The sequence below is a fragment of the Seriola lalandi genome, unplaced genomic scaffold (assembly GCF_002814215.2).
Source record: "Seriola lalandi dorsalis isolate HSWRI2012SDOR001 ecotype SW California unplaced genomic scaffold, Sedor1 jcf7180002054553, whole genome shotgun sequence".
NCBI lineage: Eukaryota > Metazoa > Chordata > Actinopteri > Carangiformes > Carangidae > Seriola > Seriola lalandi.
Genome location: NW_019525106.1, coordinates 1091402 through 1118407, shown reverse-complemented (window position 1 = coordinate 1118407; position 27006 = coordinate 1091402). Strand labels below are relative to the sequence as shown.

At 44.3% G+C, this 27006-nt stretch overlaps 1 protein-coding gene across 3 annotated transcripts in view; it reads left to right on the top strand.

The window, feature by feature from the left end:
* The window catches only part of dusp8a (dual specificity phosphatase 8a), a 44137-nt gene extending 18236 nt beyond the window's left edge, over positions 1-25901 (top strand). For 2 of the 3 annotated variants that reach the window (XM_023415472.2, XM_023415471.2), the window contains exons 4-7: positions 20718-20884; positions 21006-21165; positions 21488-21611; positions 21981-25901. In XM_023415472.2, the coding sequence (XP_023271240.1) occupies positions 20718-20884; positions 21006-21165; positions 21488-21611; positions 21981-23232 (1703 nt within the window). In that variant the 3' untranslated portion in view covers positions 23233-25901. Of the gene's footprint in view, positions 1-14164; positions 14935-20717; positions 20885-21005; positions 21166-21487; positions 21612-21980 lie in introns of those variants that run through there. The other variant, XM_023415473.2, reaches the window with a different exon arrangement.
* The last annotated feature ends 1105 nt before the right edge of the window (positions 25902-27006 follow it).

The window sequence follows — 27006 nt, the reverse complement described above, 5'->3', positions numbered from 1 at the left end:
TTCCCTCCTTCCTTTTTCTCTGCCTTTCTCCTCATTCCTGGCTTTAATTGGCTTTACTCCCCCTCTCACATTCTTAAAGTTTCAAGATACTTTAAAATTGCAAACAGTAATCCTCCTCACACACTCTCTCTCTATCTCTCCTCTTCCCTTCATCCTCTACCCTCCCTCTCCCTCTACCGCCCCCTTTTCCACCTCTCCCCCCTGCCTGCCCCTCTACAGAGCCTCTGATTTATGATGCTAATAATTCCTGCGATGACTTCATATCTGACTGACGAATTATTTTCAGCCTCACGCATGCAGACCACACACACATACGCACATGCACACACCGTAACATTGCTGCAAATCAAGTGAGGGGTAATGCGGTCAGGAGGGGTGAGGAGGTAGAGTCAGATAGCGAGATGAAAAGAAAAGAATCCATAAATGGGATGGACAGGGTGAATCAAAGAATAATTACTGAGCTTGCTGTCTTGGGGGAATAGGATTTTCTGCCTTAACTGTTACTCATGCAGAGGCTTTCCACAGAGAGATTAGGGCACAATCTTGCAGAGACACACATTTCAAAAGTGGGTTTATGTTTTCCATATTTTAATGCTAATTTTTTAATTACTTTAACCTCGCTGAAACTAAGAGAATTACTTGATAGGAGATTGGTAGATAAGCTGCTTAAATAACAGGCTACATCACATAATTGCATGTACTGGGACTATATTGATCCAAAACCAATCGGTGACTCCTCTTAGGTTTCTCTCCATTCACTAATAATCAATAAGTCAGGTTTCAGAGCGCACACCACTTCCTACATTTAGATGATGTCATAGAATGAACCGTGCCCCAATAGATCCATTGCTTTTGTGAATGAGGCAAGCAATCCAGGCAGCGAATGCCTCTCACCCTGTGTTTAGTTTGAAATATATATTGACACTGGTTGTGACGTAGTGGCAGTTAGAAAATGTTAATGTGCGCACATGAATGCATGTGTGTGTGGGTTATGCGTGTATGCTTGTGTACACTTGTATGTGTTTGGGTTATTTCTTCATCGACTGTGTGAGAGTGTTTGTGAGAAACATGTCTCTCTGAGGACAGCCATTTTTTTTTTTTTTTGCAACAGCAATGATCTCACCCAGTTGGAGCTCAGGCTGATGTGTCTTGCCTTTTTCAGAGTTCTGACTTTTTGTAATGTGTATTTGTGCGTGTGAGTGTGTATATGGAGGAGAACATCACTTGGTTGGAGCCAGCTGCCTCCCCAGTGGGTCTAAAGTTTGCGTGTTTCCCACCAAGCTGCAGCACACAGCCAAACCAAAGACAACACTGCCTGCTAGTGTGTAGCTAGGTGGTATGTTAGCTGATGCCAGTTGCGTAGCTTTGTCATGCGTCACGTCAGCTTTGATGTACGCCTGCCAGGGTGAAACGGTTTGACGCTGGCATTCAAACCTCATGTTCTAGTTTTAACAGAGGAAGCTGTGGTGACAGAAAAGAAAGAGAATAATCAAAAAAGGAAAAGAGAGAGAAGAGAAGTGTGGAATATGTACTCATGTTCTACAGATGAAAAGAGAGAGAGTTGGATGAGAGTTTCAAGTGGACAGGAGGTGGTGATAAAAATAACAGCGCATTTTATTCATAGCACACACATTTTGCCGAAGTACTGTAAATCCTGACAGCTAGAAGTTAGAAGCCTGAAATAAAACAAATGCAAAAAAGAAAAAAGAACAGTATAAAAGAGGAAATGAAGGTGTAGGGACATGCAGGTGTGTAATCATCCAATCTGTATGTGGGTCTGTGTATATATGTGTGTGTGGAGTTTGCAGATGTGCGAGACTGCTCCTAATCTTTCCCAGTGCCATCTGCCAGTGTTTTTCGCGGGATTACTAAAGCGTCACACCACTGGGTCAAAGAGATAGAGCAAAAGGAGAAAAAAGGGACACACAAGGAAATGAGATAGAGATGAGGGATGAAGGCACGTGCTGGACGTGACTAGATTTTCTGCGCTAGGAGATGGAGGGCAGCATGATCAGGACATCTGAACTCAAGTGACTTCACTTACGCTCAACAATTAACTTTAACTAATAATGCGGAAACAAGTTCTTAATCAACGGAAAGATTTTGATAATTGGTTTATTGTGTAAGTAATTTCTGCTTGTCTCTGTTTTATGTCATTGTAAATAGAACATCTTTGGGTTTTGAAAGTATGCAGGACATTTTTCACAATTTTCTGACAAACTGATAATGAAAATAATAACAATGATAATAATGCGGAGGTAGTTGTTCATCAGTCAAATGATTTATCCACAAAATGTAATCCAGATACATAGATAAGTATATAGATGTGACCTCTGACCTCCACCTTTCGTGCATCAGCTAAACAGGCTTAGTGAGATTTGAGCTGTTTCACATTCCTCACTACATACTAAAAGTCCAGGTTTTGAATAATGTTGTGCATTCACACTGAAAAGTGGCAAAATTAAGTACACTCAAAGATGTTATGATGCATACTAAATTCACGTAACCTTTAATTGTGGGGTCGTTGGACAGTGTTGTCCCAGATGTGCACATCTGGAAAGAATTAAAGCGCAGAAACAGTTTATGGACACTGAAAAGAATAAAGAATACACTATTCAGTCTGTTTTCATCTCTCTTTCTTTAGTCTCAGTTTCATTTCTGTCTCATTTCTTGTATGAGTGAAAAATATACGACAATGATAAATATATGACGCGTACTGCAGTATTTGTATGTCGTATGTAACTGGGACATAGTTTTGGTTTTCACAGGTTAGCACTCTGAGTCCCACGCTGTCAACCTGCCAGCTCAATGCAAAAGTACACAGGAAAAGACATGACGATGACACACTGATGAGAGGTATTAGGAGATGAAAGGTGCCGCGCTCTCTCTCTCTCTCAATTTCTTTTTGCTCGCTCTCTTTTTCTCTCACACACACTCAGAATGCACACAGGAGCTGCTGTGTACCCCGGGGCTTTGATGAGATCAGGTTAGGGTGTGACTGTACAGACAGAGGTACAAAGGTCAATTCAGTTATGTGTCATTCTTCTGTGCAGTTATACAACGGGGCGGCGGTCCCTGTGTGTGTGTGTGCGTGTACATCTGTCTGTGTGTGTGTGCATGTGCGTGTGTGCATGTGTATCAGAGAGAAGCTGAAGAGGTGAGGTAATCGTGGGAGGCCAAATCTCACAATGCAGCCGTTCACAGAGACATTCCAATGAGCTACATAAGGAGGTCTGTTTGTGTCAGTGTGTGTTTGTGTGTATGCATGTTTTTGTGTGTCTGTGCGCATGTCTGCATGAATATGTGCATATGAAGTAGTGCGTGCACGCGCATGAGGCAATGTTTGAGAGTGCATGTATGAGAAAAAGAAAAAAGACAAAACAGAAGGAGGAGAGCTATTGAGGAGATGAGGTAATACTCTTCGTTTCATTCTGAATGTCTGTGTGTGTGTGTGTGTGTGTGTGTGTGTGTGTGTGTGTGTGTGTGTGTGTGTGTGTGTGTGTGTGTAAGCGTTCAATTGGCTACCTTTATTCATGTCTATGCATGAGTGTGTGTGGTCTAAGAGCTCATTCAGTGAGACAGGCCGTCATGCTGACCTGTGCAGTCTCCTCGGAGCTGAAAGTCTTGCTTTATGGTTTCTTCTCCTTGTGGAGCCCAGCAGGAAGTTTCTACATCCCCTGAACCAGTCCGGCAAACACACACACTTGCATGCACACCTGCAGAGCAGCAAAGTTCGAGTGTGTCCTCAATGCTCCGATAGACACAAATCACTGATTTCATGTGATCAGAAACTGCTGAACATGCAGAAAGCATCACTTTGTTGCTTTTCTAAACTTTCTCTACATGAATCTCCTGCATGTGTTCGATGCCCAAAGGTGCTGCCTGCATACCTGCATCTTGAGTTGCTGCCGACAGCGCCATCTCAAGTCCTTTTAGGGTTAGACAGGAACATAAATAAAACTGTAGCTACCTGTGCGATCAGTCGAGCTGTGTAAACAATGTGTGATTGACATTTATTTACTTACTGTTCTCTAGCTCCAGGTGTGTTGTGATTGGCCACAGTGCGGGTCAGAGAGGTTGCACATTAATTATAGTTGTGTGCCTGAGGTCCATGCTCGCCCTTCCTCCATCCATCATCTTTCTTCTTTCGACCATCTCCTTCTCCTGCATCGCTTAACCTTCTAACCTGCCTTTCTGCACCTCCTTGCCCCTTTTCCCTCCTCTGCCTCCTCCCCCATCTGACCTCTCTCCATTACGCTGTGGGGAGCTCCAGCAGATCAATGATTTCATTGAGAAGGAGCCAGTGGTGCCATTAGGAGGTGAGCTCACCTTCCCCGGGGAGATCTGACACATTATTCTCAGTGACCTCGCCTTCTTGTCCATCCCTCCTTCCATCGTTCCTTCAGCCCCTTTACCCCACCCCCCCCCCCAATTTCTTCCTCTCTTTCCCCCTCTGTCCTCTTCCTCCTCCTTCTGCCTCTCTTCTGTTTCACGGTGCTGAGAACAGAGCTCTATTTTTAGAGCCCAGACTCCTGTGGTCGTCACATCTGGCGCCAGTGGCCTCGGTGCTCTCACCCTGGCTTGTAGATACACAAACACTCACACATACACACACACACACACACACACACACATACATTCGCCCCACCCCAGCCAGCACTGAGGGAGCACAAAGGTCAAAGAAAATGGCCCACAAAAATATCTATGACATCACCTCTCCGCTCTGAAAAGTCGCTGCAGACTTTGAGAAGCCTCGGAGCTGCACAGTGACATAATGCTCTGTTTTCTGCAAACAGTCACTCTGCAGGTATTTAATAAGCTCCCTTTTTAGCCTCACACCTTGATGAGGTATTGTGCAAATGCTTAATTTGCACACACACACACACACACACACACACACCCCGACAAGCAAGCAAATGCATGCACATATGGACAGACTCACACACTCATACACACACACATAATATGGTAACAGGGCCCAGAGGAGGCCTGTACCGAGTTTTATGTAACAATGTTCTGTTTCTGCCAGTGTTCTCACCCCCTCCCCCGTCTGTCTCATTGGCCTCACATGATGAGCTTGATGTCATTTTCCCCTTCTTTCCCTCAAAACTGGAGAACAAAAACAGGCCAGCGTGTGTGTGTGTATGTGCGTGTGTGTGAGTGTTTGTGTGTGTGTCTCTGTGCACAGTATGATGTGTATGTGTGTGTGTGTTTATGCGTCTGTGCGTGTGTTTATGCGAGCCGTTGCCAAATGTTTCCACCATGATGTGAGCTCACTGCTCTGCTTGCCTCCTGCTCCTCTTCCCCTTCTCCTCCATCACCCAGAGTCCCTCGGTAACTCTGAGGGGCCACACTTTCTCACACACACACACACACACACACACACACACACACACACACACACATACACACACACACAAATGAAATACAGTCTTACATACATACTTTAGCATGCAAAGGAGGAGGATGACATTTTCTCCCAGATGCACGCATATGAGAGATGTGAAAATTCCAAGTAGTGCAGATGAAGATTAGAGCTCCAGACGACAGTACAGACACACTCAGAAGATATTTAAGCTTAGATCTACTATGTGCAAAGTGAGTGCCATTCTTGCTCTTTTCTAATGGTACTGAACAAACAACATGTACTATTATGTCCTCAAACACATAAGATGTAAAATTTTACTGTTACTTAAGTGATCATAAATCACCACTATCATGTAAAGACAATAAAGTCTTAGTTCTATTGCATAGTTCCCCGAAAATGTCCTTGTGTAATGTGACACTTTCATCTAGAATGTCACAATCAAGTTGATAAAGTATCCAAATAACTGTGAAAGACCAACAATATGATTCATAAAAGCAAAATAACCTTTGATGTATTTTCTTTCAAGATGCACTTTGCCTGTTTTATGATAAGTAAATGTCATGGAGAAATGCTGTGGGACGGTGCTTGTACCACAGTGCCCTGAATACCTCAACCATAGTTGTTTAAGCTGTTTTGTGTATACAGTCCATTCACAGTGCATACCTTCTGGCTCCTGCTACATTTGAAATTGATCTAGAGGGCTTTTGAAGATCCCAACCCACCCCTGTCATGCATTCATCCAGCATGGAATAAAAATAGTTTGTTTAAACTGTTACCTAGGCAGTGTCAACACATCAGGTCAACAGGAGCTGAAGTTGAGCAGCGTGCTAACCCAAGCCATTTTTTTTCTCTCTTTCTCTGTGCTCCACCCCCTCAGCACCTCATAACTCGAACCTCACCGTGAATTTGGGCCAAGGGCACGGTAGTTTGGTTGCTGCGCCATCAGTTTACCGCGGCAGCATTTATCCTGATGGCTCTGACACACATGTGGAGTGGAAATTTCCAAAGGCAGAAGAAAAAGGGAAAGGAGTAGCTAACAATTATGCTAGTTTATCCTACTCAGAGCTGGCCTGCTTCCACCAGATTCCATTCATGCTTGGACTGCCCACTGCCACTCCTGTCATACCGTCATTCCCTGGAACAATGGTGGATTCCTGTTTATCGCTGCAGTCTTTGATGCACTTTATCTCTGGCATGCTGTAGCGCTGCTTCCTTATTTACCTATTTGGTTGCCATGTTTTTTTGGGGGGGGGTTTTGTATTTTTTTTTTTTTTTTATGGCTGTTTTAATCAGATTTAGACTGCATCACCTCCATGTGGATGAGGTTGTATTACTTGGCAGCTATTTGAAGTGTGTTACAGTATGAGAAAATCTATTTTAATGTGCTGTTTGCTAATTATTTTCCAAAAAAAGACAGGGGGGATTTTCTTTTCCAGGCTCGCTGGCAGAGGAGTGGACTAGTTGCCTGTAGCAGAGTAGAGACTTTTAATCTTTGGCGGTTTAACACTTTTCCTGGTATGTACACAGACTTGTAACAGAGGTCTTATTACCGTAAATACATGCTGACCACACGCAGACTTTTGGGCTGAACCTCTGGGGGTGCCGCTGCTTCCTGATAAAGGCGGGAGATTTTTCCATCGCCACAGCAACAAGCTAATTTTGGAGTTCCAGGCAGGCCCAAGGCCCCAGATTGAGGAGCGAAGCAGTTTGTGATCATTCCCGGTCCCCCTGAGATCATCCCCTCTTCACACACATAAACACAAACACACTCACAGAGTCTCTCATACACAACCAGATACACACATGCATAGATGAAGGCAGCCTACAGAGAGGCCACTTCCCCTGTTGTGTAACTATTTCCTGTTTCTGATAAAGTGACATCAAGGCTCCCTGAGCTGAAAGAGGGAGACGCCTAGGGATCTCAGCATGTATGTATACAAATGCATGTCTTGAGCATGTGTTTGTTTATTTGGATTTTAAAAGTCAAAAGTCCAACAGCCAGCTTTAAAAATCCTTTTAAAAGCATAATGAAGGCGTTGGCAGGGCACACACAGAAACAGCTTGCCCAGTTCCTCTCCCAGCGTCACGTCATTCCTTCTCTATTGTTCTTCTGTAGCTGTCGGAGTGATGTCACTGTCGGGTTGTGGATGTGACACATTCACACACACGAACACGAACACGCGCACATACACATACACATACACAGTCTCCGTGGCCTGTAATGGCAGGAAAGCCAACCCTGACCGCCGTTGTTGCGATAGCCGCTGTCACCATGTCCTGTACAACCAAATACAGTCACCAGGGTCCAGCGCCTTACTTCTCCTGCATGTCCGTGTGTGAGAGGACACAGCTGAGTGGCTAAAAGTTCAGTAATGTGCTTTGTTTGCCTGTTTTTTTTCTGTATTTTTTGGGGTTTTTTTTATGTGCATACGTTTATCTCCAAAAATCTTTTTCATAAACTTTGGATGTTATTTCACTGGAAATTAAGCAGAAATATTATACTTTCAGTTTTTTAGAATAATGATTTGAAAATAATAATTCTTTCCTCAAGCACTAATATCATATGCATTGTAGACAATGGAAAAACCAACACATTTAAAAAACACATTTCATGCCTTAAATTGTGCTATGACTCATGCTGTGTGTGCTGATGAGATAAAAGTTGGTGTGTAAAGAATATTAAGCGAAACTGATCATTTTGCTCAGCCACAGGCACAGACAGACACCCTCCACATTACAGTGAAACACTGTCTGAGACTAAGTCTGAGCTAATTGTGAGACAGGTAGACAAGACACTGAGGTGTGTGTGTGTGTGTGTGTGTGTGTGTGTGTGTGTGTGCGTGTGTGCGTGTGTAACTAACAGAAGACCAGATGGCGTGGCTTCCAGCACTGAGGACAGTGTGTCTGTCAGCCTGCCTGCTGTGCTGATAGGAGCTAATTAACACTGAACTGATCTGAGACCTGCCTGTCAGTCCGCATGTCGCAGCGTTACAAGCTCATTAAAAACAAGCTGATCCGCTGTCAGCTCCTCTCTGACAGAGCAGCGCCGTTATTACACTGCTACCCTGCGTGTGTCAGACTGGCCAAAGTGTGAGAGACAGTGAGAGAGGCGAGGAGTGTTTCCAGTGTGTTCCTGCCTTCAAGTGCTGCAATGAAACCCTGTGCATCCCAGCTCGAGCCATTAGCATTCAGAATGAAATAACCATCCATTCTGCTCAAGCGAACCTGTGTAGACAAACTCACCTCTGGGGAAATCAGACAAGAGCAGTGTGCACTCACTCTTTTTACACACATACACACCTTATTCATCTTTTCATTCCTGCACACCAATACACGTGGTTCCTGCACACACAATATTTATCCTTTATTACACACACACACACACACACACACACACACACACACACACATGCACACACACACACACACACACACATTACTCATGTACAATCTCAGAAAACAGCTGCGAGCTGTCTCACTCTGGGCTAAAATTAACATTCTCTTTATATGCTCACACTTACACTTATACAAAGTGAATGCACACAAGCTTTATATATGCAGGCTAACACACTGTAGGCACATGCCTGTGGTGGCCAGCAGCATTTCATATTGAAGCTTCACAGTCCCACTTTTTCTCCACAGATACAAACACACACACACTGCTGAACATCTCCAACTGGGATTTTTAAGTAGTTCATCTGGTTTATGAGGGCCCGTCTGGTCCTGAAAGCCCCCCTTGGTGTGTTTGATAGCTTACCCTCTTCTCCGCTTTGTGTGTGTGTGTGTCCATGTCTGTGTGTGTGTGTGTGTGTTTGGTGTCTTTGTGTATGTGCTTGAGTGAGTGTATATATTTCTGGGTGTAAACTAATTTCTTGCCAGTGAGACAGATTTACCAGTGCAGTAGCCCTGAGTGCTGAGCTCCTCCAGGGGGTTAAGTTGTTTGCAGGGCAAGGGGTCTGCTGCATGACTGATGCAAGCAAGCCTCCCCTCAGGCAGCGCAGATAGAGACGATACTATCTCATGCATGAGCACAACACACCTCGCTCCTGCCTGATCTTTACATGTAAGAAGCACTTCCCTCCATGTTCCTCTGGTTTCTTCCTCGTCTTCACCCACTCTGCCTTTCTTCTTCAACTTATCTCTTGTCAAAGCTCCTGTTATCTGTCTGGAAATCGGGGTCAGAGGGGAGGATGGAAGTTCTGTTAAAGGTAGGAGGGAAGACACGTGTATTAGGAGAGAGTATTGAAACTTCACTTGAACATCAGTCAGATATCAGTGCAACACAATAACTGAATTTTATCCATTAAAAAATACACCACAGCTCAGTGCATCAGTGTTAAACAGTCTGCATAAATGAAATCGTAGTTTGGAAAGGAAATATCTTATCAAGGAATAAATCAACTATTGATGTTCAATATTCAGCCATAGCATAACAGACACACACACACACACAAACACAAACACACACACACACACACACACACCCACACACACACACACACACACACACACACACACACACACAAACAAATTTCCCACCACGCCACTAATGTCCCTTTGCAATATGACCACATCATTTCAGCTCCCATTTCCCTACAGATTAAAATGACCCCCTCTCCCTTCCAGCACCCCCACCCCCCTAATCACCCCCTACTCGCCTCTCCTCTCCTCCAGCGCCTCCCCCACTCTCAATTGCTCCATCCATCCTCCCCTCTCTCTCCCCTTGTGACTACCTCACCCCCCAGGCATGGCAGCTGTGTTCTCCTGTGGGCATTACATCACTGCAAGAGCAGCCTTGTTACTGATCCCCTGACAACCAGCACTATCAACACACACACACACGCACGCATGCACGCACGCATGCACGCACGCGCACGTGTGCACACACTCCAATACGCATGCACGTACAAAGATATAAACACTTGTGCACGGTCACATATGCTTGTGTTTACCCATATTGGTGTAAACAACTGTCTACCAGGTCCTGAACCGCCGCAGTAATGTCCTCTCTATCTTCATCTCACCCATCGCTCATCCTCCTCACACATGGTTACAGCACACACACGCACACACACACACAAAGATGAACTCACACACACATTAACTCACAGTCTACATCAGCCTAACCTGCTCTATCCGGAGAATGACGTCTCTCTTTCCCGTGATATCCTGACAGATGATCTCCGGTGTAGGATGACACTCCTGTCGCTGCCTGTCTCACTGGCGAGGGAAGTAGGGATGGGCCCTGATGAAATATGTTACGCGAAAAACATTTGATTTATTTTATGATGGTAGTGCAAAGTTACCTTGGGGATTTTACTTATAGCAAATATCTACAGTTTTTTTTGTTTGTTTGATTTTTTTTTTTTTTAGGAAATATTGTTTGCATTGGTCATTTCAGACTGACGTGATCAGGAAAATAGCATTTTCTTGAAAACTGTGGATACCAGAACCATAAATATGTCACCTGTTCTGGTGCCTCAAATGAGTACATACATTTATATGCACTTATACTTATATGCATTTATACAAATATATATTCATGTATATTATTCAGCATCAATATTGGTAATTGATTAATAAAGTAAATTATTTTTCAAGCAAAAAGGGCAAACATGTATTTCTATCTGCTTAGTTGTGAGGATAGTCTTTGTTTTGTGATAATAAACTCAGTGTCTTCAGGTTTAAAACTGTTGGAAGGCTAAAATTAGTAATTTGAATATGTCACATTTTATCAATGAAATGATTAGTCAATCAAAAAAAATCATGATGTTTAATGACCATCTGGTGGAGCTGAAATCCACAGCGTTTTTAAATGAGTATGTCAGTACCATGTCTGTTCAGTGAAGTGTTGTGAAAAACTAAAAATGGCTCTTGACTTTGGTTGGAGAAGCTCTGCTAGAAAGAGTTTAATCAGGTTTGTCGGGTTGCAGTTGTCAGTGAATGAAAAACAAAACTTTAGTCAGTCAACTTTATTTTATCATTGTATAATTGATTTAGAATTGGATTATTATGAGGTTAATAATGTACAAAACGTATGATATAAAGTAAATATTAAGTGTAGTAAGTTGAAGACTTGAAGGCAAAGTTTAAGGGTGTTTACAGTGAAGACATCAGACAACTTCCAGGTCACACCTGTTATTTCAGTGCATCGTACATAATCATTTCGGATGTTTGTATAACAAGTTCACAAACAAAAAACTAGATGCTCCATAAAAAGCAGTTTGAATCCAAACATGACTTTCCTTGTTTTCCCAGCAGTTGTGTAGATCAGATTATAAGTAATGTCTTATATAAAGTCTTCTCTCATTAATCGACCCAACAGCCAAAAGCCTTAACTTTCACTCCTTGTACATGAGCGACCTTCGTTCTCCATTGCTGTTTGCATCATTCACAACGCACCTCGTTCGGAGTGGCTGTTCCATGTTGTTCTGGTCTCCGAGGCCCCTTTGGCCTTTCCACACCTTCTTTCTTTCTGTCTTACACCACTATCTCATACTCATCTCCACTTCTCTCCCTGTCTGTTTTGGCTGGTCTCTATGTGTGTGTATGTGTAACTGTGTGTCGTCCCAGTAACAAGCCCTCTACCATAAAAGCACGCTCTAAATCTAAGAGATGTCAAGGGGGGGGGGGGTGCCCAGGGTGACAGTCCCACCTATTTCTGTCACAGCGGGGCACACATGTGCAGTCAATAAAAAAGGCCTGGCTGTCATTTATAGTGTCTTGGCTGTAATCCTCTAATTAACACACCTACTATTCTGAGCCTTGTTACCCTGCTGAGGACTAGAGGAGGAGGAGAGGGGTATAAAGAGAACAGGGGCATGGTATTTACTTTAGCTCAAAAGAGTTTGACCATTAAAACATCAGCCAGCAGCTACTTTGTTTTGTTGCTGTTGGCTTCCACTGCTGTGGCTTTGCAGGTGTTAGGAAGTCCTGTGTTTCAAAGCTGCTTTATGGCTTCAAGCCACACAGACAGAACAACCAAACCGATGAACGGTGTGTTTGAAGTGTAGTGACCCTGGTTGACCACTGTGGAGTGCCACACCTGCTCCAACCAGCTGCAGCTGTGTGTGCGTGTATGTGTGTGTTTGTTTGCTCAGAGTTTGACTAGATTTTTTCTTTTTTTTCTTCTTTTTTTTTACAAAGCCCATCATCACCAAAGTGACCTATTTCCTCTCACTCCCTCTCTCAGTGACCCATAGTTGAACAGAGGGTGACGTAAGGCTGTTCTCACCCGTGTGTGATCATTCAGGGGTCTACAGTGATGAGATGAGGTCAGTCAGTCAGCATGCAGCTGGCCCCCTAACTAGACATCTTGTATAAGCTTATTTGCCTTTTTTTGGAGCAGGGCTCACTGCGCGATGACTTAATTTACTTGAAGCCCATCTGACCTGGTTTGAATGTAATCAGTGTACCGTGATGTCTCAACCTGAGGCTTAGCTGACAGTTTGACAGGACATTTCACTGGCCAGCTCATGGAGGGTACATTTAAAAAAAACAAAAAAAAAACAGTGCCAGTTCTTGTTAACGAAAAGTTGATTGACGTGAAAAAACAACTGCCACGCCACGACTTTTTTTGAATGTGCTTGTTGCATGAAAATGTACCGAATATACAAACTGAAATATATTACCCAATGTTCTCAAGGGTAGTTTTGCATTTGTGTCTTTAAAATGTATTTAAAGCAGCTGTACTTGCATAATGACTAGTTAACGTTCAGTTACCATTAAGTCTCCTCCAGCGGTTATGTTAAGTCCAGTGCTGCTTTGTTTCCATAGCTGGACTTGTGGCCTACATGTTTGTCATTCCATAGTAAAGTACCAGGAGTCTGTGGCCTGTCAAACGGTTGATGGCTGCCAACCACAAGCTTGTTTGGTCTTCTCATCATCTCTAGTCTTCCCTTCCACTTTTGTCTGCTTTCGTATCTTTTTTTTCCACTTCTCCTCGGCTTCACTTTCTCTCTCTCTCCTCTCCCCTCCTGTCTACCTTTTCATCCTCAACGACGAGAACACAGTGTCCAAACACGGGCGCGTTGGACATGAACCAGTACAGGAAACGTGGTGAAGTCACACACATTCCCTCACCTTCAGAGACAAATCAGTTTTCAACACACTGACACAGTCTTAATCCACCCCTGTAGTAGGTTTAATGTGCTCAGAGGCTACAGTACATTTAAGGCAATCCACCTAATGTAGCTATTTAGCTTCTGCTCACTGATATAATGTATACTTTTAAAGTACTTTTAGAGTAATACTTCTAAGATTTACAATTTATAGATTGAGGCTTGATAAAAGATAGTCAGTTTTGATACCATAATATGACCAATTCGAAAAACATAATTCTGTGTCTTATGTATTAGTTATTGCTTTCAAACATTCAAGTTCACAAACTCAGGAAACACGCAAACATCATTCTTCATATTAAGAAACATAATGCCATACACGTCAACAACACAAGTCTCTTTTTATAAGCCAAGCATTTTACTTCTCTGTAATTAACAGCACAGAGACTAACCCGTCTTGCAGCAGCATGTATGTATCTGTTAAACAGCCTGATAGCTGTGTCTTAGCCTCCATCCTTCCCTGATAGAGCCCTGCTTTGCAGCTAGGCCCCTGAGGTGGCCGCATTTTTGTTGGGTGAGTAAGGAATGTGGTTACATGCCTTAGACATTAGCTATGACGGAGCCCTGGCTCCACAAGAGAGGGAGGGTGCAAGGGAGGTAGCAGAGGAGGGAGGGAGGGAGGGAGGGAGGGAGGGCAGAGTCTGAGCTCACGGCAAGTGAGCTCATTCACCCCCAGAGCTCTAGGAGAGAGTGCAGCTCCGTCATCCTCTTTGCACTGAGAGAGAGAGAGAAAGAGAGAGAGAGAGAGAGAGCACGGGGAGGAGGGAGAGAGAGGGAGGAGTGTAAGCTAGCGGCTGAGCGAATGAGAGACGGGGAGAGTGAAGCAGCACAACAATAGTGGGCTACTCTTCTGGCTGTGGACTCACAGAGACAGAGAGAGGGCTCAGAGAGACACACAGACGCTCTGTAAACCAGCTGCAGGCACATTACAGCTGGCGTTTGCATACAGGCAGTACAGGCTACTCACTTTGGTTTTTTCCTCTTGCTCTCTCTGTGGCGACCATTCTTCACAAAACCACAGAATTGCTAAATATTGACACAGGAGCATTTTAGGAATTTTTGTGGTGATTGCATGGGATTTTGTTCATAGGTGGACTTGAGGAGTGTGTCCATAGACATTTTGGACTAGTTTTTCTTGTACTGGGTCAATTCTCTGACTGGACGCTGGAACAGCTGACGTTGACCAGAGTGGACTTGGGCGCCAGCAGGAGTTTTGTCAACTTGGGATTTTCACACTCAGACTGAGGGCTCACCTCTGTCAGAACATTTCCATCTGTGTGTTTATGTGTGTGTGTGCGCGTGCGTGAGACAAGACTGTGTTCTGGGGGATGCCTCTGGATGTGGTGATTGCCCCAGCGGAGGACTGTTTTTGGCCGGACCTGCAGGACACAGACATGAGGCTGAAGATCAGGGTCCGCCGAATGAAGGAGGGGAGAGAGCTACGAGGTGTGTATCCACCTGGACACAGAGGAGGAGAAGTGCATGTGGTCAAGTTAATGCGAGTATGAAAATATTAATTTCTGAGGATGTAGACCTTTGTGAACAGAGGGCCATCATACATAGTGAAGGTGCACAGATGATTTAATATTGATTTTAGGGATGTAAACACAGAACTGTACTTGCTGGGGATTCGGCTATGAAATACACCATTGTTGAATGCAGGTATAGAAAATGTGGGGGAAAGCCCCTGATAACGGTTTGTGCACTGCAGATGAGTACAAAGGCACAGTGGGCTCTCAGGTATTGAGGTATTCCAGTCCAGGCATGCTGCAAATGAAAGATAGATGTGAAGTGAATTTTAAGGACGTGTACTGGATCAATAGTGAGATTTACTGCCACAGCAGGTGAAAAGAATACATCACATGGACCCAGGCAAAGCCACTAATTGTTTTCCCACCTTTTTTGTTTATGCAGTTAATGTGTTTAGAGAGACAGCATAGGAAGAAGGAGGATTAAGAGGATGACATCATGAAAAAGAGAAGCGATGAAGAGGAAAGAGAGGAGAAAAAAAGAGCGGGGGGGGGGCTAGGGGGTATGACCCATGGTATGACATAGTGTTCATGCTCTCTCAGCCTGTGGTCATTGAAATGTAAAACGATCACAAAGGCTCTTTCTCTTTCTCTTTCTTCTCCTCTGCTCTTGGCTTTTCTCTCTCTCCCCTGGTCACTCTCTTCTGCAGAATGGTGTCTTGTGGAGATTATGTTATCAATATGTGTGCAGTGTGCACTGCAGGTGTTTAAAGTAACACCTTTTCACACAGAGTGATGAAGCAATGCACAGCAATGGGGCTGGAGATAGATCCTTTATACACACCGACACACTTACCTGCATATTACACAAAATGTCAAATCAGCCATTCATTCATTAAAATTTTCATTTGCTGGTGTTATAGTTGGATCCTTGGAGCCATAAATGTGCGAGGGTATGAGTGTAAAGTTTGTATGTAAATATAGATGCTATATGCATATCAGGGCATATCAGTGAGCCGGTTCAAAGCAGTGAGCACAGAAGCTCTCCACACCTGCCACTCTTGACACTGTTGGTGTGTGTGTGTGTGTGTGTGTGTGTGTGTGTGTGTGTGTGTGTGTGTGAGTGAACAGTTCATCTCTACACAGCTAGGTTTTTCTGCTTGAAGTGTAAAGCTTGTTAGCTCACAGAAAGCTAGCAAAAAATTCACACATTTGCCATCAGCAGGTGAAATTAGAACTGTGTCTGTCACAGGTTATTTTGAAATAGACTTGTGAATGCAGGATAAATTACAGGAGCGTTTATAGCCCTATATTGCAATAACGTGTTACTGCTGAAACAGCAACTGATCAAAGTGACATATACCCGCTATCCGTCCTGTAAGATAGCAGAACAATAAACACTTTAACCATCAGCCAGGGTGACGTCTTAATCATACAGTTGTTCCCGCCCCTCATCAATCTGCATGAAAAGCAATGACCTCATCCTACTAGCTCATCTATGGCCTGTCAATCTGCACATTTCTGACAGATGTGGCCCACTCTTAGCTCCTCAAACAGACACGCTCTCATCGCTTCTCCAGGCTGCAGCACAGCCTTTGTGGAGCTGAGTGGGACATGTGTGCAATGATGTCATGTTTGGAGGTGGGTGAGGGGGGGTGGGGGGTGGAGGGGGTTTCACATTGAGATGCAAATGTCCCCTCATAGTAGAGGGGACAGCTGGAGGGGCACAGAGGATGGCGTCATGTCTCCCCTGATATGAACCACAGAGGAGAACGGTGGAGGGAGGGGTGTGGGGTAGTCATTCAGGCAGATCAATGCCCCCAGGCTGTGAAGGGTTATATGTGTATGTGTGTGTATGTACATGCTGGCTTTTGTGTGTGTGTGTGTGTGTGTGTGTGTGTGTGTGTGTGTGTGTGTGTGTGTGTGTGTGTCCGCCCTCTCCATTAACAGATGAGTTAAAGAGGACAACTGCAAGCTACACAGAGGCAGAGGGAGGGGGTGAGCTTGTATTGACGAGGCAGTCAATTGTACCAACAGCAGTGACGTAATAGCAGAGCTCCTATTAACCATAACAGCCAGGGCAGGTGTTGTGTGTATCTGTTCATCTGGTCAATATCTCCAGGATTCCACTTCCATTCATCTCTCAGCTTTCTGCATCGATTCGCCCAGCAGCACAGCTCCAAAAACCCTGAACTGAATCCAAACGTCTTCTGCTAAACACACACTTTTCATGTCTGTTGGATAATAACCAGCATCTTTAAACTGTGAAATGTGAATATTAAGTTGGGTGAAGGAAATGATTGATGAGGAGAGAGACCACCGCTCGCTACCAGCAAACAAAGGAGGCCTGAGTGCTCGGCTCTGACAGGGCAAGAGAGGAAAATAAGCAGTTGCATAAGTGATGAAGTGGGCAGAGGAAAACGGAAAAAGGAAGTCACCGCTGGCTAGCATTGCTGCTGGCGACACAGTGCCCTCTTTCCCGGTTGTGTGTTTTCTTTCTACCCAAACTTTTTTTTTTTTTCTTTTTTTTGAGAGCATGTGTTCAGAATTGGGTTAGTCACATCCTGTCCAAGTACATTTTCCAGAAGTTAAAGATACATGACGTAGCGCAGTGCAAAAGGTGATCTAGTCGCCCAAAAATAAAACTTTGAATAGTATTTCTGTGAGGCACAAGATCATGACTTCAGCGTGACGGTTTTCATCACAGGGGCCTTTGTTCTTGTAGAGAGTTCATTTTCAGATTCAACCGTAGTGTAGTATTCCGCTTTGTGATTCTTGTTTAAGTTGATTTAGTTTTTCCAAGTTGTTAAGTTTATATCTTGAGTTTAATACAGCCGAGTGTTAGTCTCTGCTGATTATCATGCTGCGCTGAAGGTGAACTCATCTCTCCCAGTTGACTTTCTGATGTCATCTTTGTGGACAGCTGGGCTGGTGTGTGTCACAGGGTATTTTCAGTGACCTCAGTGTGAATGTACAGTGTGTTTATGTGTGCGCTTTGTGTGCTCAGATTGGAATGGACGGATGTGTCATCGTTTTCTTTCGGAGAATGTGAGGACATGTCTCTTTGGGTTATTTGGTGCTGTTGTGTGTATGCCGTGTGTGTTTGTGTGTGCGTGTGTGTGTATGTGTGTGTGTGTCAGTGCGTTCATGTGCCCTTTGGACACTCAGTGTGTGTATTTTATTCCATCTTGACAACACTCGGGGACACGATGAGCCAACTGTCATCAACATCACTGCCCTTCCTCATCATCATGACAACCTTAAGTAGAGTGGGGTCAGGTGACGAGGTGACAATAACATGCTATCTCCTGTGTGACTAACATCCATTAGCGCTGGCCATCTAAAGCTTTGACTACACAGAAGGTGTTTGTAATTGTGTTGACGTAATGTGACTGTAATGTAATAGCCCTTAAAAAACCAGGCAGGCACACTCAGTCCTGCTCTCTTATCTCTGACTTCAATCTCCCTTCATGCCAGTAACCCCTTACTCACTCTCCCAGTCACACACTGGCTCGCCAGTCTTCCTGCCGCTTTACTATTTATTTAACACGAGATGAGGTCAGCTACAGCAATCATGTCTGTAATTATTAATCCAGATGCACTCAAGATTAAAGGGCAAGAATATTTTTAGAAAAATATTTTCATTCATGTGTTCACTTCCCTTCATACACACAAACACACTTTCTCCTCAGTGTTAAACACTCACACGCAAACACTGTCTCTGCCGTGGAACGTCCTGTCTTCTGTCCTTCTAACAACTCTCTAACAATGTCCTCGCATAGAAAAGGAAATGGTTCAAGTGTGACGTGAGGCTTTTCCTGTTGATTTAACTGTCTCCAGGAACATACCGCTTCCTCACACAGATACAGTATATCCCTGTGGCGGAGGTTATATGTAGCACCATTTATTTTCTTTGCAAGTGTGTGTGTGCGTGCGCACGCACAGGCTCCATACCAGCAGCTTGGGAATGGAGAAACCAGGAAGAAATCCTTCAAACAACTGCCCTTCCTCCTTCTGTTTTATCAATTAGTGACGTTGTTGTACCGCCCAAATCACTTGAAAGAGGCTCTGGTGGAGAATTACAGTGCCAGCACAGTCTAAAGCCAAACTGTAAACTACATATGTCTGTTTAGTCTACATTATAGAGGCCAAAAAGGTTAGAATACAGACTCATGCTAGCACAGCAGCGATCCGTCAGTCTCTCCTTCTTTGCATTAAACTTTCCCACATGTATCTTGTAAGTTATCTGATCGCTCTTTCTGCATCTATCTATCTTTCCCTCCACTCCACCCCCCATGTGGAGCGCTGATGTCATTGCTCCACTGGTTGCCATTAATAGCTGGAAACAGACAGGCCTTCTTCACTTTGCTCTTAAAGGGACAGTGCACCCAGAATAGCACTGGGTCATGAGGATGCATGCAGCCTCAGAGGCTGTGGTGTTGTGAAATTGCTCCAAATACCAAAGCTGCTAACCTCTGAACATTTGCACAACCCTTTTTTTTTTTTCTTTTGCAGCTTTTTATTATTCATCCTAGAGCTCATATCTGTTGAGTACACAGTCCATGCTGCTGACACTGTGTGCTCTGTGTGTGTGTTGGCCAGCCGTTGCTACATAAGTAGTGCAGCTGGGTGTGTGTTACAACGGAAGGCAATGTCCTGCCTGCACTGTGCTGTGTGTGCTACTTTAGAACAGTGATGTCATGTCTCACTCACTCACTCTCACTTTGTGACCGTGTGTGTGTTTGTTTGAGTGTGTTTGTATGTGCACTAGTCCCAGATTGGGTCAGGCAGGGCTGAACCTAGATTAGGTTCTAATCTCCTTTCTGGGGCTCAGGGTTTCCTTGAAGCACTTCCCTCCCTTCTCTACACTCCTCAGCGAGGTCATTACCCACTCCTCAATACACACACACACACACAAGCACACACATACACACACGCGCCTCACCCCTATATCCCCTCGTTGGCCCCCACCCTGTAGTTATACAACCACTGTACTGCAGAGTAATGATGATTGTGGGTATTCAATGAGTGCGTGTGCGTGTGTGTGTGTGTGTGTGTGTGTGTGTGTGTGTTGGGTGAACAGAGAATTACAGACAGTGAGAGTGAATATTGAGCATATGTTGACTGCAAGATTATGTGATCATATCATCAGATTGTGTCTTGGAGTGTATCATCTTGTTAGTATGTGTGTGTGTGTGCGCATATACAATTTCATGCATGTGTGTGTGTGTGTGTGTGTGTGTGTGTGTGTGTGTGTGTGATGTGCGGTTGTCAGGGGGATGTTACTGGGCCTCTGTCCTGGCCCTGCACCTGTGGCCTCTCTCATTCCCCCAGCCTGACGCAATGCACTGCTACAGGACATGAGCTCATGCAGGAAACAGAGCCACACACACACACTATACACATATGCCAAAAGTGGAGCCGCCTGCCTCTTAAAGGGCCAGACACACACATTCCTGGCCGCCCAGCATTTAACCTAGCACTCACACAGAAGCTCAGAGAGCCTCTTTTTTGCTCCTGTTGCACTAAGCAGGACCCAGACATTGTAGCCCAGATTCACCTCTGAAAGTCAATAGAGCGTCTGTCTGCTCTGTTAATGGTGGTGCAACGTTTTTTTTTGTTTTTTTTGTTTTGTTTTTTTTCAGCGCTCTTGATGAGCTCATGGGAGTGTTTGCAGAGTTCCCAGTATGTTGTGTGACTGCTATGTAGAAAACCATTAGTGAACCTAACCACTTCTCTCCCTCTCTAATTTCTCTGCAGGAGGTTTTGCAGCTTTCTCGTCCTGTTTCCCCGGCCTGTGTGAAGGGAAGCCTGCCACTGCTCTACCTATGAGCTTGTCCCAGCCCTGCTTGCCTGTGGCTAATGTAGGGCCCACTCGCATCCTGCCACACCTCTACCTGGGCTCACAGAAAGACGTCCTCAACAAGGTAGAGTTTATTTTTGCATCTTTTCATTCATTTCACCACTGTCAAAAAATGATAACTGACTTGTTATTGTTACCTGGCAACAAAACATGATCTGAAACCCCTTTTACCTCTACCTCTGCAGGATCTGATGGCCCAGAATGGTATCACCTATGTGCTGAATGCCAGCAACACCTGCCCAAAGCCAGACTTTATCTGTGAGAGCCACTTCATGCGCATCCCAGTAAATGACAACTACTGTGAGAAATTGCTGCCCTGGCTGGACAAAACAAATGAATTCATAGGTAAGAGGAGGCTGACTTTACAAGGAAGTAAATTCATCTCAAGTGATATGTTAAAGAATGCCCTGATATTCAATACGACATGTCCGCATATTGTCATAGCTACTGAACATTCACGTGCAGCTTAAGAAACAAAAGCATCAGGTATAACACATCCGTTTAGATGACCCCCCTGTACTCTTCCAGGAAATGTCAGTTTGCTTTCAATAGGTGCTGATTGTCTCCAGAGACTGTGTTTAAAATGAGACCTGTCAATGATCTGCAGTGCTGTGTGCGTTTCTGTAGAGTTGTGTGTACTCATACCTGTTCATTCCCCCCCGAACAGACAAAGCTAAGGTGTCAAACTGCAGAGTCATTGTGCACTGCCTGGCTGGAATCTCGCGTTCAGCAACCATCGCCATTGCATACATCATGAAGACAATGGGCTTGTCATCAGACGATGCCTACAGGTACACTTGCTCCTCCCATCCACCACCAGCTGAGCTAAGGTGTCAGCCCCAGTAAAAAGGCAACTCACTGTTGACAGAAAAACTAGACAATTTTCTCAACCCCCACCCCTCCAGTCGTGGGAAATGAAATTGTTAGATGGCTGCTAGGGAACAGAGCGTGCACAAAAGGCTTTGATTTGCTTGAACAACACTGGCACAGGATCATGTATTGTATCAGTAAAAACTAGTTCATCTGGGGTAATTCTGCCCTTAAAAAGTTCCTCAGTACTTCTCATGATTTCACACATAGTACTTGCACCATTTACAAGAGTTGCCTTAAAACCACTAAGCTGTGACTAATATTTTCCAACTTTTTTTCTCTCCTAACAGGTTTGTAAAGGACCGAAGACCGTCCATATCCCCCAACTTTAACTTCCTCGGTCAGCTGCTGGAGTTTGAGAAGGGCCTGCGATTACTCCAAGCTTTAACTTCAACCTCTGATGATAAGATCTCTGAAAACAACACCAAGCAAAGCTCAGAGGTTAATGGAGTCAACACAGGCTTCGAGATTAACGGTCTCCACAGCAACTATGACTCATCTGTGGCAGAGCCACACATCCCACCAGAACCCAAGCTACCGTCACCCACCTCCCTCCAGCAAGGCTTCAATGGCCTGCACCTCTCTGCAGAGAGGATCATGGACACTAACCGGCTCAAACGCTCCTTCTCCCTGGACATTAAGTCTGTCTACTCCCCCAATAGTCCCCACTGCCCCGGCCTGGCACCCACACACTCTGAAGACGTCCCCAAGCTGTGCAAACTTGACAGCCCAGGAACAGGCACCTCCAATGGTGTCTGCTCCCAGTCTCCCGTCCTAGATAGCCCCAGCTCCTCTGATTCACCATTCCCCTCACCAGGAAGTGGGGGCAGCATCGGAGGTTTGGGGCTCGGAGGAAGTGAAGGAGTCCATAGGTCTAGTTCTTCCTCATCCAGACCCAGGAGAAAACCCAAGCACAGCTCCAGCAGTTCACCGGTCCACCCCCATCCACACCAACCTCCACAGTCCCTCTGCTTGTCGCTGGACCACAAGAGCCCCAGCCTGGACGAGAACCTAAAGGGCTCCCTGCTTCTCTCACTACCGTCCCTGCCCACCGTGGGGTCCGGGGCCATGTGGACCAAACACAGAGACACTGTCCAGGCCACCACTCCTGTCACACCCGTCACCCCCACCACAGATGCCCCCTGGCACTTTGGGGCAGAGGAGGGCGGTGAGAGAGGGATGGAGCTGGGCGGAGGAGGGGATGGAGGGGGAGAGGAGTCATCGGTGAGATTTGGGAGCAGCTCGGCGTATGTGGCGTTTGGGTGCAGTGAAGGTGTGCGGTTACGAGACAAATCCCAGAGGGAGAAGCCCTCGGTGCCACAGATGCAGAGAGACCACCGGGACTCCACGTCATCGTCCACAGTATCCATGTCCAACAGCTCCAACAACAGCGGGACTGCGTCAGAGAAGCAGTTCAAGCGGCGCAGCTGCCAGATGGAGTTTGAGGAGGGCATTGCTGAGACACGGTCTCGAGAAGAACTGGGGAAGATCGGGAAGCAGTCGAGCTTCTCTGGGAGCATGGAAATTATCGAGGTATCCTGACAGATAATGGACATGATCAGAGCTGTCCCTTGGGGGCAAAAATGGACCTGTTTAGAAGAGGACATATGAGGAGAAGCAGAAGAGGGTTTTTTTGTGCCCCCCTCACAGACAGTGTTAAAGACTCCAACTGAGAGAAGGACAAATAGATGCAGGGAGAGAGTTAATGTGAAAAGGTTAGCAAGCGAACTAGCCTTCACACCTGGACAGACAGAGCCCGAGATGTGGTGCTTAGAAGACCATAACCATCCTGAACTCTCATACGAATCTGAAGAAAAGTCTAGGGGAGGGTGGGCTACGGGGGGGTGAACTGAAGGTACTGAAACTCTTAATGTTTCTGAGCTCTGTCGCAGATGAAAAGAAACGACCCAGGCCAAGTTGCATCCTTATTATATAGAATACCCCTATTTTGACAGAGATCGGACACAAACTGCTTGCCTGTGGTCAAATGTAGTGTGCTTCAGTGGGTGTATAGCTTGTGATTTGAACCAAGCCCTATGTTTCTTCCCAAAGCTTCACCCCAGTGTCAGAAAGCCTCAGAACCTCGCACGGCAACGTCCCCACTCCCAACCCTTCCTTTCCAGGTGGCTCTGCCTGCTACAGACTCTGCATTACAACATCAACAACGATAACAGACTCCTTTACTGCAGCGTCTCCTCACATCACTCACAGCACAAGGCAGAGAGATCCCAAGGACTTAATCTAAAGGCGGTACTGCATCCAAACAATGAAGGATCCTCAGCATTTTGTTGATGAAAAGACTTTGAGTTGAAGACTCTTAGTGATGGGCAGTCTGCCTCCACCCCCTCACCCCCACCCCTCCAAAGCACAGTGTGTCTTTCCTGACTTTGGCTCCCTTGTTTCCGGTGTTAACAGCATGATGGGACTGAGGTTTCGGGATGGTGATGAGGGTTCATTTTAATAGCCCTCCAGCTCCTTTATAGACCCCCAACCCCCTCCCACGGCTCCCAGTCACCACCTATGGTCACCACTGAGCATGCACCAGAAAGGCTGACTACAGACAGACAAATACTATATATACAATATGAATATATATAGCAATTTTAATGGACTTCTAATGGACTTTTTTGTTCAGTTATAGTTTTAATTTATTGTACTGGTTCATTCTGGTAATGAGAAATAATATAATGTTTTGTGGATTTATTTCTTTTCTTCTTTTGTTGAATTATTATTATTATTATTTGCTGTATGGTATTTATGAACACACACTCATACAAATACACACATTCAACAAATTCAAACGAGCAATATGTGCTGTTCCTTCTTTGGGGAGAGTGATGTATGACTTTGAAATGCACTTTTCTGCTTTCTGATTAACAATTTCGATTTCCATCCACACCCTGGCAACATGATACTCAGAAAGCCAAGTGTTGAGTTTTGATAATGCAAATATAGAGCCTCTGTTTGGTGTTAGGAGGATGGTACAGACATCCTACTAGTGAGATCTATAAGAACAGGGTCTCTGTTCTGGCTCAACTGTAGTGTGAATTCATGGGTTTATCACAATTGAGGGCTCAAGCGTTGACTAAAAAGACTGTTTTTTTTGTTTTGACTGTGTGCAGACGAGGACAGAGTAGCCACACACTCTCTGATCACTCATATACAGTTAAACATGTTCTGCCAGTTTCATGAGGGCTTGCATAACAACAACTATATGCAAAAACACACACAAACACACACACACACTCTTTCACGAGATTTAATTGCACCGAGTGTCCTCTCCGAGCCAGCACCAGTACATCGGTCATCATCATAGCATGTCCCACCAAAGCTGAAACCAACACACACACACACACACACACACACACACACACACACACACACACACACACACACACTCATACTGTATGCACTTACACTTATGTTCACACATGTAAAGCAAAGGCCCGACACACACCCTTTTGTTCATTCTCAGGGGATCTTTCAGTGAGCCAAGCCCGGCACAGGGTACACAGCTGCTGGTACATCAGCACAATGCATGTCCGTAAAGCTCCCTCGCTTTCTCTCCTTCTCTTTAATTTTTTCTTATTTCTTATTTCTTATTTTCCAAAGCTTTGATAAAAAAAAAACAAAAAAAACAGCATAACAAAATGGAAAGGAAAAAATTAGGATCTTCATATCCTGAGGTGAAAGAAATGAAAAACTTTGCTCTCCTGGTGCGAGATGATTATTTATTTATAATGTAAAATGTGTTTATTTTTCCTTTGACCCTTGATTAGCTTTTCTCTCTGGCGATCTCTGACCTTTGACCTTGTGCTGCTGCAGCTAAAGTAAGTTCAGATAGATTCCTATGTTCCCCCGAGGCTCAAGTAACCTCTCCTCACCCTTCTCCCTATATTTTTAAGAAATGTTGTTAGAATTATTTATGACATGTAACAAAGATGATGCAGGCTGTCCCATTTGCTAAAATTGTTGTTATTGAATTATTATTATTATTATTATTATTATTATTATTATTATTATTATTATTATGTTGTGTAAATAGCAACGCATCTAAGAACACTGATTAATTTAGATGAGTTTTTAAAAGAAAATCCTGATACCTTAGGCTGCTTGATGCAAAAATACCTCAGGTTCTATTGAAAGGCTTTTCCTTCCCCTGTACATGTTTTGTGAAAATGAGACAAAAATACAGACATGACAAAATACAACCTTCTCTCTGCTTCTTCTTCTTCTTGTGTGCTTGCATGGGGGCTGAATAGGGATGGGAAGGGAATTCCACCCAACGGATGAACAACACATTACGACATCCGGAGTCCTGGAGCCTTGCTATTGATTTTGTGTTAAACAAACTCCACTCTAACCGCACAACACAGCTTTATTGATTTTTTTGCCACATGCTTCCTTATGCTGATGGGATGGTGAATTATTTAATAGAGAAGATGCATTCAGAAAATTACTTTCTAGAAAGATATGCCCACCTTATTATGAAATTTACTTCAAATTATTGCCTATGATGTAAGGTTGGAAGACAATTCAGCACAAATGTGAACATTACAAACAGTACAAATGTAAAAAATACAATCCCTGCATTCAAAATGCTGCTTTTCTGAATGTAATTAAAAATTAAGCTACTACAAGGAGAAGACAGGAACAGTTAGCTTGCAACAAAAACAAAATCCCCGTCACCTCTAAAGTTCACTAATAACCACATTACATGGCTTTTGGTTAATCAAAAATCAAAGTGTAAAAAAATAAAAGCTATGATTTTAGTGAGAGTTGTACAGAGCCAGATTACCTGTTTCCTCCTTAGTGTTTAAACTAAGCTAAGCTAACCTGCTGCTGGCTGTAGCTTCATATTTAGCATAGATCAACCTTTTATTAAACTCAGCGTTTTTTTCCTAAAAAAGTACAATATTTTTCTCTGAAAAGTAAAAGCAGTCTATGTACAAAGTAGCAGGAAACGAAAAGCACCTTCTTCACTCTCAACGCAACATTTGTGAGCTGCATTAACACGTGTGTGCGTCAGTTGCAGGGTCACTGAAAAAGATTTCTACAGAGAAGTGAATGTTGGCTGTTAATCGTGATTCAAAAACAACTTCAAAAAGAGAAATTCAAAGGTTTATCACAATGTTAGCACACTAGCTAACAGGAAATATTCCAGTACACACAGTTGGTTACTTTTCTGTGTAACAGTGTTACAGTACCAGGGGAGAAAGAGAAAACCTGAGGTACACTCTCACAGGAGACATTATGGAAGAATATAGATATGTAATTGTCTGAGAATAGGGAAGGGACCTGTTAAACCACGCTTCT